The following is an 11,251-nucleotide window of genomic DNA, read 5'->3' as shown; positions in this document are numbered from 1 at the left end:
CTGCGGACGCAGCACGCCGGCCACAGGCCGGGAGCGCATCTAATCCCCGGGCCTCGCCTCGTCGTAGAAGCCCCACTGCTCGTCGCCGCCGTCACCCCGGGGCGGAATGTCAAGGTTTTTTAGAGTGGTAACAGCGACCCCCCTTGAAAAGTGGGGTGGGGGAGCCCAGTGGCACCGGGCGAGGCTCTCACACGCACACTTTTTCTGGGCAGAGAAGGGACGGGGTCCAGAGAAAAGTCTAGGAGGAAAGACAGGCTACACCTGAGGCCCTGGGGCACGGCTGGTGTTCAGGGACACCGGATCGGTCCCCGTGTCCCCGGCGGGTTCTGACTAACGGAGACCCCACCAGCTGCTCAAGTGAGTCGTCCGGGGGTCGGAGCCCACATGGGGACAAACCTGCCAATAAGTCTCATCTACGTTCTAAAACGCAAACCCTCGACTAACGGCCACCAGGGGAAAATCCAAACGGGTGGTCGTGCGGCTTTTTCTTCTAAACTACAGCTTCAGGCTCCTGCCGTGGTCCACGCTCACGTCCGAGGAGCCGGTGCGGGAAGCAAATGGGAGCACACTGTGACCGGTGGACCGAGGTGGACCGAGGTGGACCGAGGCCCGGGCCTGCCGACTCCGCCACGTGGGCCAGAGCGGCCGGAGCAGCCAGCCCACGTGGCCGAATCTCCGGCTTCCTTGCGTGAGGTTTTTTTTCCTCCGAGTTAAATTTTGCTTGGGCTCATGTCAAAATCGGTCCGGTTGCTTGATCCGTACTTGGGCAATGGGATGGGGGTGCGGGGACGTTTGCTGCCAGCGGGAGTCGGCCTGCCCGGTGGCTGACATGGTTGCTGAAAAGGGGCCCTCGGTGACCCATCAGGGCGACGAGGCCGATGACCAAACAGTACGAGGCGTCCGGTCAAGGGCGTGTGGCCGGCTCGCGCACTCACCTGCCCCGAGAGGTCGCACTCGCGGTCAAAGTCCATGTACTCGTCCTCCTTGCTGTACATGCCCAGGCCGAATTTGAGCGGTTTCCCGTTGGCATCGAGTCTGAACTTGAGTTTGCAGAGACTGTCGAAGAGTTTGGACAGGTGGCGGCTCACCTGAGCAGGGAGAGAACCCCGGAGTGAGGCGACCCGGGGGCTCGAGGGGTACACACAGCCCACGTTGCTTGGCGGTGGCTCTAAGCATCTTTCCCTTTGGGGGGGTTCACGCCCCCTTCTCTGAGCAACGTTCAGCTCAAGTTAAACCAACAAAGAGAACGGGGAAAACCGCCCTCAGGCCGGACACATAGGCCGGCCCAGGGCCCGGCTGCAGAGACAGTGTCTGTTCCCAAGTCCGTCTTTCCCTTGAGGACGCCTGTCCCCAGCCATCGGCCTGTTTCCCTGGGTCACATGCTCAGACTCTAATTTCCGGGTCACCCTGGTGTATCCCACAGCTTCGTGACTGAAGGGGGACACGGTCACCCCGCTTCCCGTCGTCGGTGGAGCCCAGAGTCCCACGGGCTTCCTGGCACGGCCGGGGCCCCGTGCGGTTGCTGGTGTGGACGACCTCCTAGACGCGATGAGGGGACATCCGGGGACACCCCTCCCCTCACCCCAGGCCTGGGGGCCAGCGCGAGCCTGCTGGACGGCGGGGCCGCCTACCTCCACGGGGTCATTTCCGTTGGAGAGAATGTCCAGGAGGTCGGCCGAGGAGACGAAGTAGAAGCGTGGGAAGGCCAGTCTCTTCGTCTCCAAGTACTCGGCCAAGGCCTTTTCACACACGGCCAGGCTAGGGAGGGCGGCGAGGCTGCTGAGGCCACCTCGGCAGCGGGTCTCTGCCAGCCCACCCTGTCCTTGCTGGGCCGACGGCCTGGGACACCCCGCTGCCATCCCCAGCCCCCCATTTGATTCCCCTGCCACCCCGAAGGGCTCACTGGCTGCCGGCCCCCGACCGTGGCGTCCCCGGGCTGGACGGGGCATGGTTTGATCTCTGCAGACCTTGCACAGGCCCCCGGGGGCAGCGATGCGTGAACCCGTGCCTCGGCCGGCAGGGGCGCACGTCCCCGGTGTGGGCGGGCGTGGGGACCCACCTCTTCTTCAGGTCCTCCAGCTTGTTGTAGAGACCGGGCTTGTTGGTGGCTTCCACCACGTTGGGCGTCTTCACGGCATCTTCCATCAAGGCCTGGGAAGAGAAGGGGACGCCGAGGGGTCAGGGGCCCTGTCTCCGCCAGCATCGCCCGGTCGGGACGGCCGGCAGGGGACGGCGGTCGCGGCCACCTTGAACTCCAGGTCGATGTGGTCAAAGCGCTGGCTGTCCTCCGGCAGCTGGGCGCGGATGTCCTCGGAGCCGACGAAGATGCTCTCCAGGTGGCTCCACGTTCGCTGGACCTCGAACCAGATGGAGATGACCGCGTCCGCCGTGGACAGCTTCTGCTGCCAGCTCGTCACTTCCTTCAGGAAGTGCGACAGGTACTTGGACGTCATCAGGTTCTGCAGCTGCACCTGGTTGTCCTCCAGCGTCTCCACCAGCACCTCGTCTGACTTGAGCAGCATGGTGCCCGTCCGCGGGTGCGGCTCGTGCTCGAACTCCATGGTGGACCAGGTGCTGTCCAGGGCCTTCAGCACCTTGCGGGAGGACAAAATCAGGTCAGCGAGCCCCTGGCACGAGGCGCTGAGAGGACCCCGCGTCACCTAGAACAGGAACGAGCCCCACGTCGAGAAAGTTCCGGCAGCAGCAGTAACGACAGCCGTCGACAGATGATGGACAGACCACGCGCGGTCCAGCACGCAGCGGGGTCTTACTCAGCCACAGGGAGGAACGAGGCCCCGACACGCGCTACAAGACCCACGTGACGTGAGAGGCATGAGGCAGTGGCGTGTTGGCATCATGTTGCCCCAGACGAGACCCGGGTCTCCCGCGGGCGGGGTACCTTCTCCATCCCGGACTCCTTCACCGCCTTGTCCACGATGTTGCGGACCTCGTCCTCGTACTTGTGGAGGTTCAGCTGCAACAAGTCCGCCAGGGTGGTGTCCTCTGACATCTCGAATTTCACCTGCGGAGAAAAATGGGCGTGTTCACATTTGGCCACCTGTGCTCCGGCGGAGGATGCCGGCAGAGGATGCCCTCGTCCCTCACGGAGAGGTGGAGGGAGCGGCGGGAAGCTCAAGGCCCCCGTTTGCTGGGACCCTTCTCCCGGCCTTACTTCCCCTCCAGTCACGACCACGTATGGGCAGAACTCGGCTGCAGTGGACGGAGTGTTCCCACCACATTCGTGTCCCCCAAGGCTCAGAACACACGCTTATCTGGAAATGGGGTCTGTGCGGACGTCAAAGATCGCAAGATGAGATCATCCCGATTAGCGGTGTGGGACCCAGGATCGCAGGGGCTGAGCACGTGCCTCGCTTCCCTGAGGGCAGAGGCCCTGTCCCCTCTCTCTTCGCACCCCTGGCACCCGGGTGGCATCTCTGCCCAGGTGCTATTGGATACGGTTTTGTTCAGTGTTTGCTGACAGCGTTCCTGCTTGTCCTCCATGGGTGTCAAGGCCAGAACCCCCCACGAGGCCACATCCCTGGGAAGATCCAGGCACTCGGAGTCTGTGCTTCTGGGGTGCATGGGGACCCGGGGAGCTGTTCATCTCCCCGATTTCCTGAGCCCTGTGGACATCCAACCTACGACCAGAGCTGGCTACACATTTTGTGGGACTCAGTGCAGGATAAAAACAGTGGAGCTTTTTGTTAAAAATTTAGAATTTCAAGATGGCGACAGCGGAGCGTTCAACCCAGCTCAGGGTGGCCGCGAGCGCCGAGCACTGTCACTGCCCAGGTCGCATGTGCACGGAGCCGGCTTTGCCCACACTGGGCTCTAGCAGCACCGGGCCCTCAGCATCGGATCGAGCAGCCCCGGCCGCCCCGCCCCCCGGGGTGGGGGCAGCACCGTCCATTGCAAGGGCCAGCGTTACCTGGGTGGCCTGCATGAGCTGTTGCCAGTGGCGGCTGCGGATGGCGGGGTTCTGCAGCTCGCTCACGGCACGCAGGGACGTGATCATGTTCTTCACCGTGTTGTCCAGCCCCACGAAGGCGTCCCAGGCTTTCATCTCCTTGTCCAAAGACCTCACGTCTTTGGCAAACTTCTTGCAGTCGATGTCCATCTGCTCCACGTTGATATCTTTCCACTTGGTGGTCTTCCAGTCGTCGATGCTGGTGTTCACCTGCAGGGGGAGCACTCACTGTCTGCTCTCGCAGGGGAGACTCAGGAGCACGCCTGGGTCACCTGCTGCCACTGCCTCGGGGAGCAGATGCCAACGAGGGCTACTTAGAACGAACAACAGAGTTTGGTAAAGGGGGTGGATGTCAGGAGAACACAATCCCATTGTAAAGATACAGCTCAAAAGTCAGCAGTTAAAATACACGCTGGCAAAACCCCAAGGTGGGCCTTGTCACTGCTCCCTAGGACCCAGCTCCCCCCTACTTCTTGGTGCAGCCACGGAACTTGGCCAATGAAAGGTGAGTGATGCCTGACACCCCGGGGGGCTTCGGGGGGCAGGGGAGCGTTTGATTGCCAGTGCCGGACTCAGGGTTCTCTGCGCCCTGGCGGCCGTGGCGATGCGCTATCTAACGTGTTCTGACACGCAGCCTGGAAGGTCAACCTGCGGAGGGGTTGCTCAAAGCCGGGGTGCGGACTTCACGTGAAGGAGAAATGCCCTTTTGTTGCTAACTCTACAGAGGCCTTTGTTGCTGCGGAGTGACCTAGCTTATACTGACTGACGGGAAGTATGAGAGCTGTCATGCACGACGGCATGCGGCAGGACCAGACGGCCCCTGGACGTAACGCCACCAGGGGAGGACACAGAGCACCACGCAGCCGGTGGCCTCTGGGTGCGGGCTGAAGACGGCTATGAGGCAGGAAACGCTCGTCCACGAGAAGGTCAGAGGCTGTCGACGTAGGTGCTCGGGGCGGAAAGGCCTGGGCCTGACATGCAAACATGTCAGATAAAGACCAAACCCGGGGTGTTCACCAAGGATGGGCCTGGACAAGAGCGAGGTGCGAACCCTTAACCGCCGGAGGAAACTTGGTCCCTTCTGCTAGGTGTAAGCTGCTTCCGAATCCTGTTATCGTAACAGTGTCCTGGCTGGTCGGTTTTGGAGAATTTTTCTTGAAATCGCCTGATGGTAAATGCTCCTTAGTATCTCCTGGGAGAGGTGCGACCTTTATTCTGCCATCTAGGCCCACTGCTGTTTACGAAGGGAAAGCGCGGTACCCAGTTCCGACTCCCCCACTGTGCTCTGTAACGTCCACACACACGAGGCCCTGAAATCCGGCAAGGCGTGAAAAAGTGCACATCAAGAGGCTTCCGTCTGCATCGCCCCCCCGCCCCTCCGTTTAGGGGCGCCTGTAAGAGAGCCTGGACCCCAAAGATTTCCCTTCCCCCGTGTAAGAAATCCGCAGACTCAGTGTGGCCAGGATGGAGGCATTTACAGCGTTTTACTGTGACGTAGTCACAAATAAGGTAAACGGGGAGACAGAGCACAGGGGAACCCTGCATGTTGCCAAGCAAGCGCCTGTCCCCCGGCTGGCTCGCGGAGAAGATTCGAGTGCACTTAAAGTCATGCTAGTTTCCTTTTGCGGGGAGGGGGATTCGACAGAGATTCTGACGTTCACTCAAGAGAATAAGAGAGAAAAAGAGCTAAAGTAACTTTGAAAATCACGAGCAACAAGGAGCGGGGCTGGCGGAAGCCGACACTGCACGTGGCCGCCCGCTCCCTCGAGACGTCACCACACCGATGAGCACACTGGGTTCCCGCTCGGGGCGCCCCCGGGGCCCTAAGCCTCGCGTCTCCCTGAATATCAGCCCTCCACCACCTACTCAGCTCCTCACTCCCCCGGGGCCGTCTTAGCATCTGACCAAACCACAAAGTCTGCGTTTTTAAAAAAGCTCCTGGTTCTTCTAGCTCTGCCTGTCACTCCCAGGTCCTCCCTCTTACGAATAAAAACAATCCTGGCTACGCCACAGTTCATAAGACAATACAAAAATCATTCCTATATTAAGGAAAGACTTGAGAAGTTACATGTCTAAAGGGGCAGAGGAGGGGCAAAGGGGCCTAACGGAAGGAGGGTGTCTGTGCTCCACTCAAAGCAATAAGATGTTGATACCAGTAAATGGACAAATCACATGTGACTCTTGTAACACGCAAAGCATCCACTAAGAAGACGAGACGAGGCAATAGACTCGAAATCAGTATAGATAAATCTATGTAGATCTGAAATGTTCAAATAGAAGAGAAACACAGGACTAAGAAGCAGAGGAAGCAAAGGGAAAAGTAACAAAAGGGGAAACTTAGGCCCTGACACGTCGATAAGTATCTCAAATGCACAGTCTCAATACATCAATTCGAAGACAGATGGGCAGAGCGGGTGAAGAAACGTGACGCAGTCCCCTGCCGTCTACGAGGAACCCATTCCACATACGGTGGCCTCGGGAGGCCGAAAGTCAAAGAACGGGAAAAGGTATGCCATGGCAAATGCCAATCAAAAAATATTAACCAAAAAGCCGAAGTAGCTGTACCGATATTAGATGGAGTGACCTTTAATACGAAGAAAATTACTACAGACGAAGAGGAACGTGACATAATGAAAAGGGACGACCCGCAGGACGACATCGTAATCCTAACTGTGAGAGCAGCGAGCAGCAGGGCCTCAAAAGACCCAAAGCAAAGGCTGAGAGAGCTCGCGGGAGAAACAGACACATCCATGTCACACGGGGGAGGCTTCGCACGCCACCCTCAGCAGTTCATAAAGTTGCCAGACAGAAAATCTGAAGGAACGAGCAACACAGCCAACCGACAGGGCCCAACTGACATATATGGAACGTTCCACCCAGCAAAAGCGGGATATGTGTTTTCCCCAAGCACACATGGAGCAATCGCCAAGATAAACCATGTCCTGAGCCATAAAATACAACTCGACGAGTTTAAAATAGCTCAAGTAATACAGTATGTTCTCGACTACAGTGGAATCAAACCAGAACCCAATAACAGAAAGGCAGCGGGAAAATCCGCCAACATTCGGATTTAAGAAGACCCTTCTAAATAATCCAAGGTTCAAAGAAGAAACCTCAAAAGAAATTAAAAAAAAAAAATACATGGAACTGAATGAAATATCAGAATATGTGGGACGCAGCTAAAGCCAAGCAGTAAATTTCATAATACTAAATGCTTATATTGGAAAATTGGAAAAGTCTGAAATCCATAAAAAATCGAATCGAGAAACTGGAAAAAGCAAAGTAAACCCGAAGCAAGTAGAAGGAAGGAAATAATAAAGGTCAGACACCAGTGGAAATAAAAGCGGGCGAACGATAGAGAAAAATTATTAAATAAAAAGCTGGTTCTTGAAAAATCGATGCGATCGATGCAGTCGATCATTTGTAAAGTCCTGGTACCACGGACGAGGACGGCAAGAGGCAACCCACGAGTCATCGAGACCAGGAAGGAACGAGGAGACGCCACCGCGGCCTGCGGCCCTTAGAAGTATAATAAGGAAAAACTGTGACGATTTTACCCTTGTAAACAAAACAGCGTAATAAAAAAAAAAGAAAGAAAAAGCCACAAATTAATAAATTCACTACCAAACTTTTCACGACAACGGAAACAGACAACCATCAAAGAAAATGAATTTGTGATTAAAAATCTCCCAAAAGAAAAATCTCCAGGCCCAGATGTTTTCACTGAAAACCTTACCAAACATTTAAAGAAGAATTAATACCGATTTCACACAATCTCTTCAAGAAAATAAAAGAGAGAACATTTGTCATTTCATTCATGAGTCTAGTATGGCCCTGATACCAAAACCAGACGAGGTATCACGAGAAAACTGCGGACCCAAATCTCTCACGAACGCAGATGCAAAAACTCTTGACAGACTGTTAGCAAACTGAATCTAGCAATACATGAAAAGAATTACATGCCATGAAACGGGGTTTGTTCTGATAGTCAAAAATCATTCAATGTAAATTACCCATGTTAGCAGAGTAAAAAAGAAAAATCATACAATCACATCAGTCGGCACAGAAAAAAACATTTGACAAAATCCAACTCCCATTCATGATAAAAACTCTCAAAAATAGGAATGGAGAAGTACTTCCTCAACTTGAAACTTTATAGCTGATATCCTACTTAATGGTGAGACATTTTCCCTAAGACTCAGAACGATACAAGGATATCTGCTCTCACCACCCTTATCCAACACAGTACTGAAGTTCTGGCCACAGTAATAAGGCAAGAAAAATAAATAAAGGACCTACAGATTGGAAAGGAAGAAGATGACATCATTATATACGTAGAAAATCCTTACAAAATCTACCAAAAAAAACCCCCGAAACAAAAAAAACTTCTAGAACTAATAAGTGAGTTCAGCAAGGTTACAAGATACAAAATCGACACACACACACAAAACCCCCACATATTGGTACATACCAAAATATCCACGTGGAAACCAAATCAAAAACACAATGCCGTTACAATCACGTCAGAAAAAAAAAAGAGGAAAAAAGGGAAATTCTTAGGTATAAATCTAACAAGCCATGGCTAGGATCTGCATGCTGAAACTTCGGGCGCTAACTGAAGGAAATCAAGTAAGTGGGGAGACGTGCTGCGTTATAAGACTCGGCACAGCGACAATGTCAGTTCTCCCCAAAATGATCGATGGGTTTACTGCAATTCCTGCAGAAACCCCAACAAGGTGTTCCGTGGGTACAACAAGCCTATTTTGAAATTTACATGGAAAAGTACAAAGTCCTGGGACAGCAAAGCCCTCGGGAGGAAGAGCCGAGCGGGAGGGACCACTCACTCCACCGGGCATCGGGGCTTCGCAGGTGGCCGCGGCCGGGAGGGACCACTCACTCCACCGAGCATCGGGGCTTCGCAGGTGGCCGTGGCCAGGAGGGACCACTCACTCCACCCAGCATCGGGGCTTCGCAAGTGGCCGCGGCTGCGTGGTGCTGTGGGCGGACAGGCACGGGGATCAGGGGGACCACACGGAGAACTCACACGCAGCTCCACACAAACGGATTTTGGACGATGACGTGAGAGGAATTTGATGGAGGAAGGACAGCTTTCTCAACGAATGGCGCTGGACCAATCGGATGTCTCTGGGCAAAACAATGAACCTCGACCTTGACCTTGACCTCGACCTCGATCTCGATTTCGACCTCACTGCTTAAGCCAAAAATTAACCCCCAAACGGGTAACAGATTAGAACGTAAAACTGCAAAACTTTTAGGAAAAACACAGGAGAAATCTTCGGGGTGCAGGCAGAATTCTCTGATTTGGCACAAAAGGCATGACACATAAAAAGAAAAACCAGCAAACTGGACGTCATTGAAACTAAAAACTTTTGCTTGGACTGCAGAAGACCATGTTGAGATGCGGGACAGTCAAGCTGCAGACTGGGAGGAGCTGCTCGCAAATCACGGATCTGACGAGGACCAGCTTCTAGGGTACGTGAAGAAACCTCAGAAGTCAAGAGTTTGTTTTGTTTTTTGTTTTTTCTAAATTCACTTAGAAAACGGACCACAGACGTGAACGGTTTACGGAAGAGGATGCACAGGTATCAAACGAGCTCATGAAGAGATGCTCACCGCCAAGCAGGAAAGGCTCCTGAAAACCAGAGGGTCTTTTTTTTTTTTTTTTTAAATAGATTGGCTAGCATTCCTTCTTTTTAAAAAGCTTTACCAGAGAGGCGAGGTGTGAGACAGCGTGAGACAGCATCCCCCTGAGCGCAGAGCAGAGGGAAAAGAGACGCTTTCGCAGCGACCCATCCTGGGGTCACTCGGGTGCTGCCATCAAAGACCAGGAAACCAGCTGTTGCATCCTCACGACCAGGGGCTACGGGGGGACCCCAGCAGGGCACTGGCCCGCCCCCGCCCCACCCAGGGTCCGGAAGTCTCAGGTGAGCTGGTCCTTAGCCAGGTGTATCACTTGGGAATCTCAGGGGCTCGATCCTTCCCTCTGAGCTGCTTGTAGTCCGGGACCGTGACCTCGAACAGACTCCCGGACTTGCACAGCGCCTCCATGCTGCTCTCCATGGCTGTGATGCTCTTTTGTTGCTGGGGGTGGGAGAGTGAGGAGGGCGGTGAAGGGCTGCCCGCCCCGCCCTTCAGGGCCAGCAGCTGGGACCACAGCCTCCCCTCCCCCGCCCAGACGCCCCCCCACCACTTCCCGCCTGACGGGGAGGGGGCCTGGGGACCAACTTTCCACTCTGCTCTTGAGATTTCTGGTTTCTCGGAGTCCCCCTCCCCCATTTATCTTATTAAAAATGTTACCAGCAACGTCCGAGAGCTTTGAAAATAAGGACAACATAGCTAAGCAAAGAGGTGGGGGAAGAGTGTCACCCCCAACCGCACGACCAGGCGTGGGCTGCCGCGGACGCTTTCGTGTCGAGTGTGCGTGCGTTTCGTGGACACAGGGTGGGCGCCTGGGTGTATGCGCACAGCCTCTAAATGGAGCCCTCTCCCCCCGGAGCTCTGTGAAGGGGCCAGCCTGGGCCCCCCACCACTGGCGAGCACCCTGGGGGCCGAAGGAGAGACCGGGCACGGCCACACTGTGGCTTAGGGCACGGGACATTAGAAAATGGCCATGCGGAGCGGGTGGGGTCTCGGCCTTCAGGAGGAGAGGACGTGCTGGGGCTCCCTGTGCTCACGCCTGGGCACCGTGGTGGGGGGGCAGGCACTGCGGGTGCTGCGCTCCGTGCAGAGGCAGTGGCGGTGCCCGCCGTGCTCCCGGGCTCCCCGCCAGGCCCCGAGCGTGTCCCCGGGGCCCGAGCTCCAGTAGGACTTGCCCGTCGGGCGCCGCCGTGGACGGCACGCTGGGAAGTAGGGGGCGAGGGGCAGGGGCGGTGGGTGCTGCTGGGCCTGGGGATGGGAGGCTGCCGAGGGATGGGAGACTGCCGAGGGGGACGGGGCTGGGGACTGAGGACGGGGAGCGGGGTGGGAGCCCAGGGGGTTTGTGGGGTGTCCGGATGGGTGTGCGCTGTGGGGCTCAGGGGAGGCTCTACAAAACTCGCAAGAATGACAGCCTGAGCAAAGACGAGGAAGCGCCAGGGTCCCCAGAGTCAGCACCCGCCTCACCCCTGAGCACGAATACCTTGTTCAGGGACCTGTAGGGGTCAGGGTCGTTGAAGGAGAACGGGGCTTCCTGCCTGAACTTCTCCCTGAACTCATGCTGCTTGAGCTGCGGGTGAGCCAGGCGGAGGCGGACGCGTCACACGCCTGTCCCCCGGCCGGCCCGGC

General features: G+C 56.0%; 1 protein-coding gene across 1 annotated transcript in view; it reads right to left on the bottom strand.

Annotated features, from left to right (window-relative positions):
* Positions 1 to 11,251, bottom strand: part of DNAH17 (dynein axonemal heavy chain 17) — a 111,643-nt gene that overhangs the window by 60,451 nt on the left and 39,941 nt on the right. The window contains 10 exon segments of the mRNA XM_025047110.1: positions 713 to 1,088; positions 1,632 to 1,758; positions 2,060 to 2,151; positions 2,247 to 2,594; positions 2,900 to 3,022; positions 3,929 to 4,177; positions 8,865 to 8,962; positions 9,100 to 9,176; positions 9,942 to 10,069; positions 11,106 to 11,192. Of these exon segments, the coding sequence (XP_024902878.1) occupies positions 713 to 1,088; positions 1,632 to 1,758; positions 2,060 to 2,151; positions 2,247 to 2,594; positions 2,900 to 3,022; positions 3,929 to 4,177; positions 8,865 to 8,962; positions 9,100 to 9,176; positions 9,942 to 10,069; positions 11,106 to 11,192 (1,705 nt within the window).

Source organism: Pteropus alecto, unplaced genomic scaffold, assembly GCF_000325575.1.
Source record: "Pteropus alecto unplaced genomic scaffold, ASM32557v1 scaffold134, whole genome shotgun sequence".
In the NCBI taxonomy this organism is placed as follows: domain Eukaryota; kingdom Metazoa; phylum Chordata; class Mammalia; order Chiroptera; family Pteropodidae; genus Pteropus; species Pteropus alecto.
This window is presented reverse-complemented; position numbering and strand designations above follow the sequence as displayed.